Source organism: Otolemur garnettii, unplaced genomic scaffold (genome assembly GCF_000181295.1).
Source record: "Otolemur garnettii isolate 467f Iridium unplaced genomic scaffold, OtoGar3 scaffold00043, whole genome shotgun sequence".
Classification (NCBI taxonomy): domain Eukaryota; kingdom Metazoa; phylum Chordata; class Mammalia; order Primates; family Galagidae; genus Otolemur; species Otolemur garnettii.
In genome coordinates, this window is record NW_003852438.1 from 5,660,957 (window position 1) to 5,667,078 (window position 6,122).

The 6,122-nt window shown below is 45.7% G+C and overlaps 1 protein-coding gene across 1 annotated transcript in view; it reads right to left on the reverse strand.

The window, feature by feature from the left end:
* Nucleotides 1-5,054: 5,054 nt before the first annotated feature.
* GALNT6 (polypeptide N-acetylgalactosaminyltransferase 6) overlaps nt 5,055-6,122 on the reverse strand; it is a 44,282-nt gene continuing 43,214 nt past the window's right edge. The window contains exon 12 of the mRNA XM_003790393.3: nt 5,055-5,691. Coding sequence (XP_003790441.1) covers nt 5,578-5,691 — 114 coding nt within the window. The 3' untranslated portion in view covers nt 5,055-5,577. The remainder of the gene's footprint in view (nt 5,692-6,122) is intronic.

The following is a 6,122-nucleotide window of genomic DNA, read 5'->3' on the forward strand; positions in this document are numbered from 1 at the left end:
ATGATAAAAAACCTCATTTTATTTTTAAAGTTGTAGTATATAAGTATCACAAAATCATGAGGCCAGTTCTTAAATATCAAAGGACAAAGGGCCAAAAACCTGATGGAAAAATGGAGAAAGAGTGAGCAATTCACAAAAGTATAAAATATTTCTAAAATGTATTTTTAAAATTAAAACTGTAAGATGATGGATAAGTTAATTTGCTTCACTATACTAACCTTCTTACTGTTTTTATCTTATAACATCATGTTATATATATAAATACAATAAAATTTTTATTTTAAATAAAAAAAAAAACAAAAAAAAAACAAAAAAAACAAAGTGGTGAACCTTTAGGGCAGAGCCAATGTCACATCCATCTCTGAACCGTTGGCCTGGCCCAGGGATACCTAATCTGTATTGGCTTAAAAATCAAACTCAAGGGCTGGGTGCAGCGGCTCACTCCTGTAATCCTAGCACTTGGGAGTCCAAGGTGGACAGATTGCCTGAGCTCATAGGTTCGAAACCAGCCTGAACCAGAGTGAGACTCCATCTCTAAAAAATATCCAGACATTGTGGCAAGCGCCTGTAGTCCCAGCTACTTGGGAGGCTGAGGCAAGAGAATTGCTTGAGCCTAAGAATTTGAGGTTGCTGTGAGCTATGATGCCATAGCCCTTACCGAGGGTGACAAAGCAAGACTCTGTCTCAAAAAAAAAAAAAAAAAATCAAACTCAAGGACTACATTTAAGACCCTCATAACTGGCTAGTCTCCCATGCTGGGCACTCTTTTATTCTCTTAGGGTTAGGCATAGATCATGGCCTGGGCTTAAATGTGGAGGGACTGCATTTCTTCTGCTGAAGCAGTTCTAATTCTAGGAATGCATCCTTTTGAAATACTCACAGGCATACATGTCCTATGTACAAAATAAATGTACAAGGTTGTGGGTTACAGTACAGTTTGTTACAAAATGGGGAAAGCCCAGGTATTCATATAAATAAGAGAAGGTTAAATAAGTTAACTCTACTATGGAGTACTATGAAGTTTTCAAAAAGAATGAGTTTGACCTAAATGAGGGAAAAGATATCCTGGGTATGCGGGGAGAGAGTAAGCTGCAAATGACATGTACTGTGTGTGGATTTGTCTACTCGTAGGAAAAGGCATGGAAGGGTCTACATACGAACCTGTAAACAGTTATTACCTCTAGAGAATGAATTGACAGGTATGGGGCACCATGAAGCTGAATTTCACTTTTTATTAATCTCATATTTTTCTATGCTATTTGGCTTTCTCCACAATATTACTTTTGGAGGGTGGTGGGTTCGAACTCGGCCTGGGCCAGTTAAACCACTGCAACAAAAAAATAGCCGAGCATTGTGGTGGGCGCCTCTCGTCGCAGCTACTTGGGAGGCTGAGGCAAGAAAATCACTTGAGACTAGGAGTTTGAGGTTGTTGTGAGCTGTGATGCCACAGCACTCTACTGAGGGTGACATAGCAAGACTGTCTCCAAAAAAAAAAAAAAAAGTACACAATAGGTAGGGTGCAGTGGCTCATGCCTGTAATCCACTCTGGAAGGCCAAGGTGGGTGGATTGTCTGAGCTCAGGAGTTCAAGACTAGCCTGAACAAGAGTGAGACCCTGACTCTAAAAATAGCTGGGCATTGTGGTGGGCACCTGTAATCCCAGCTACTTGGGAGGCTGAGGCAAAAGAATTGCTTGAGTCCAAGAGTTGGAGGTTGCTGTGAGCTATGATGCCATAGCACTCTACTGAGGGTGACAAAGTGAGACGCTGTCTCAAAAAAAAAAAAAAAAAATGGGGCGGCGCCTGTGGCTCAAAGGAGTAGGGCACTGGCCCCATATGCCGGAGGTGGTGGGTTCAAACCTAGCCGCGGCCAAAAACAAAACAAAAAAAAGTAGAGAATAAATCCTGGGATATTTAGATATTTTTGGTAATGGCCCCAATAATGTTCAAGGGGGAAGTAGATTCCCAGAGGGGACCAGCACTTCAAGGCTAGAGTTAGAGGCTCCTGGAGCTAGGAGATTGTAGCACAGGGTTAGCATAAGGTTTGAAGAGGTGCAGTCCTTGGGGGTAGTAGTTCTGAGAGGGGCTAGAGGGGAGGGTTTTAAGGACAAGTAGAGGTGTTAAGTTAGGCAAGGCCACAAAGCAGGTCACAACTCCAGCCAACACCCTTTCCCTCTGCTGGCCCAATTCCCTTCCCAGTCTTCCCTTCACCCCCAAACCTGGGCCATCTCACTCCTGCTGCATCTCTCACTCCCTGTGAGTTACTCTTAGCTGGCTGCTCCTGGGCGATGCTATCTGGAGGGCAAGTAGAACCTTCCTGGCAAAACAGGGCACTTTGGTTGGGCACATATCACAATATGATTGGGCTGGGGAGTTGTTGGATGATACTATAGCTGGAATGAGGGATACTGGGGTAAACGACAAATGATCAATGCCTGATAAATATTTGATGTTTATTTGAATAATTTATTTTTAAAAGGCTAGTCAAGTGAAGCAGTGGAAGTGGAGAAGGAACAAAGGAATCTGTAACTGGTTGTGATCAATTGGTCGTAAAACACCACTGCACTTGAACCAGCCAATGTTTGATTTTTAATACAACCAAGAGTAAGGCCAGGGTTAGTGTCCAGGATCATGACTGCCCAAGGCTTACCTTACCTGTTACCATGACTTTCAAAGCCTTCTTAATTGAGCCTCCACCCACTCTTCTACAGGGCTGACTTACCTAGTGGAGACAGTAGGTACAGGGTCCAGGGCCCACAATACTTTTAAGGGACTTCAAAATGTTTATATTCTTTTAAAATAACTACAATCAGCCTGGATTGTATTTGCCTTTATATCAAATATATATGAAGAGAGTCAGGGTTTCACTTTGTTGCCCAGGTTGCAGTGCAGTGGCATCATCATACCTCACTGCAACCTCAAACTTCTGGGCTCAAGTGATCCTCCTGCCTTAGCCTCCTGAGCACCTGGGACTACAGGTGAGCACCAATATGCCAGATAATTAAAAAAATTTTTTTGTAAAGATGGGGTCTCATTTTCTTGCTCAGGATGGTCTTGAACTGGCCTCAAGTGATCCTCCTACCTTGACCTCCCAGAGTGCTAGGATTACAGGTGTGAGCCACTATGCCCGGCCTAATTTTTAATTTTTTTTTTTTTAATGGAGGAAGGGTCCCATGAAGGAAAAATTGTCCAGGGCTGCTGGGTGCAGTGGCTCATACCTATAATCCTAGCACTCTGAGAGGCCAAGGTGGGTGGATTGCTTAAGCTCAGGAGTTCAAGACCAGCTTGAACTAGAGCAAGATCCCATTACAGCTGTGCATTGTGGTGGGCCCCGGTAGTCCCAGCTACTTGGGAGGCTGAGGCAGGAGAGTTGCTTGAGCCTAACAGTTTCAGGTTACTATAAACTATGATGCCACAGCACTCCATTGAGGGTGACACAGTGAGACTCTATCTCAAAAAAAAAAAAAGTGCCAGGACCTACAAAAGTCATAATGTGGCCCTTATCTCCTATTTTTACACTCATTGCTCACTCACCCTTATGCTTCCCAGACCCATTTGTCCCTTTTGTCCCTCTGGCTTTGCTCATACCAGATCACTGCTTATTGACATCATTGCTTATTAGGCCCTTCTGTCCTGAGGACTCATCCTTGAGGTCTTTGTGAGGTCTTTCCTGATTCCCCTAAGGTAAGCTGTGTTCTCATTCCTGCTAGCTCACCTAGCACATCTTTGAACACCTCCAGCTTGTCACGGTTTGTTTCCATTTAGAGCAGTGGTTTTCAACCTTCCTAATGCCATGATATATTTTCATTGTTACAAAGGGGTTGCGACCCATAGGTTGAGAACCACTGATTTAGAGTGTGAGCTCCACAGGAGGGCCTCATCTTACCTCTCGTGTCTCCATGTGCCTGACACACAATATACTGGCTAGATATGGGGCCAGAGGATGTTTGGGAACATGAGACCATGGCTGTAACAGAACTTTTCAGGTGTGTGGCTCTTCGCAGCCCAAATCAACTGATTCAGCTAAGGGACGCTACAGGGAAAGAGGAACTCCAATGCAGACTTCCTTTATCAATGCCAAAAAACCTTTATTTCCACTGGGATCCCACGTTCAATTCTCTTTTCTTTCTGGGAATGAACTGTTCCTTTCTCCAGGTCACACCCTGGTCATTCTTTCCTTTCCCTTTGGCTGGGCTACCTTGGAATGTGTCCTCTATAGGATCTGGAAGCCTCTCAGGGACCTAGGAAGCCTCCTGCAGGTTGAACTGCGTGGGAACAGGAGGCAGCGGCACTCCACGGCACCCTCAGGCGGTGACAGCTTGCTATTGAAAGTCAAAAGCAGCCTTCCTGGATAGAACGTTTGTCCTTTGTGAGTCCCTGAGCTGTGGGAGCTGGTATTCACACTGGGTCTGCAGTACAGAGGGCTTCACGGAAGCACAGCAGTGGGATCGGTCTTCCAGTCAGTGTGCTGTCACTGCTCCCTCAGACTCTCCAGGGCACTTGTTAGCCTTATCTGAGTCCTCAGGGGCTGCCAATACCTTGCTGAGTGACCTTGGACAAATTCACTTATCTGGTCTTGGGTTCCTAATAGGAAAATGATAGGGTTGGACTAAAGTAACAGTTTTCACATTGTGCTTACAGACTGAGAAGTTCAGGGCTAGAGGGCATTGCCCATTCCTCCCTCAATTTCACTTATGCTACCTTGCTTTTTATCTACCTATCGTATGGGGTTTCGAGACCCTAAACTTGGGTCTCACTGGTTCTAGCAGCTTTCTTTCAACACTAACATCCCAGGATTCCCAAATGTGGTCTCCGCCCCAATGGCCACCTGGCTCCATGGCTCTAGGCTTTATGGAGGCCAGGTGGCTAGAAATGATGAGGGCAGAAGGCAGAGGGAGCAGGATGGCTGCTGGCTGGTCGTCTAGTGTTCTTGTGCTGTGGTGGAAGGAGCCCTGTCTCAAAAGTGAGCCTTGGTCTCAGCTATAGCCATCTGTTGGCTGTGAGACTACAGGCAAGCTCTTTTACCTCTCTGTGTCTCAGTTTTCTTATCTGTAAAATGGGCACAGTGGTTCTTGACCTGTCTTTCTCACAGGATTATTGTGCAGCTAAAGAACCCCTGTTAGGGAGCTTTCTTTAAACAGTTCTACAAATTTTGGGTAATATTAGCGAGACAGGCTCTCCTGGACCTCTAATTATTCAGTTAGAATACACCATTTCCCTAGATTCTGCAGTGGCTCTGGATGACCAAGGATTCAGGACGTGTCTACAAAAGTACTTTTCTTGAGCTCAGCATTGCTGCTCTGGGCCCTCCTCCAGCTGCCTCCTCTGCTTTGGAGGCCAGGACAGAGGGAAAGCCCTAGGCCAAGCATCATTTGTGCTAATGGTCTCTTCCATCAGTGTGGAAGAAAGAAAAGAGTCCACTGTTGTTCCAAGGAGCAGGAAAGTTCTGTCTTGACATCCATTGGGTTTAGAAACCCATCTTTAAGTCCTACAGCAAAACTGGCAATCAGGTTCCTAGACAGCAGCAATCCTGTTTCCTGAGAGGCTTGTGAGGGCTTCCTTCGGGGATGACCTTGGTCCTAGACAAAAAGCCATAGCTGGTGGGGGTCACTGGGATTGCAGGGGGCCATGGCTGGCTTATTATCCAGGGATGTCAGGCAGGTACCAGATCCTGAGTTCCTGAAGAGTTGATCCTAAAAGATGACACAGCAAAAGGTCAACCTGGGCCATAGACAGTACTATTTGGGGGAATGAGATGCAGGACAACTGATAAATGGCAAAGAAAACCCAACGAGACACAAAGAAGACACTTCTCAATTCCTTTCCTGGGATGTCAAGCACCCTGGTGAGATGCACCTCCTAGTTTCCACTTCTGTCTGGTGCCAATTCTCCATCCCTGGCTTTAGCCTAAGTGGATGGAATACAGGAAGACAAGGCCATGGCCAACAGAAAAATGCCTTGACAGTCCCCCTCCCCTAGATGGCCAGGCTCAAAGACCTGGGGCCACTGGTGCCTACTCCCAATTTTCTGCCTTTGATTAATGTTTCGACTCATTCCTTCCCTGTAGCCTCAAGGTTAGCCTCCTCTTTTCCTAAGCTGAAGTGGGGTGTAGAGGGTGCTGGCT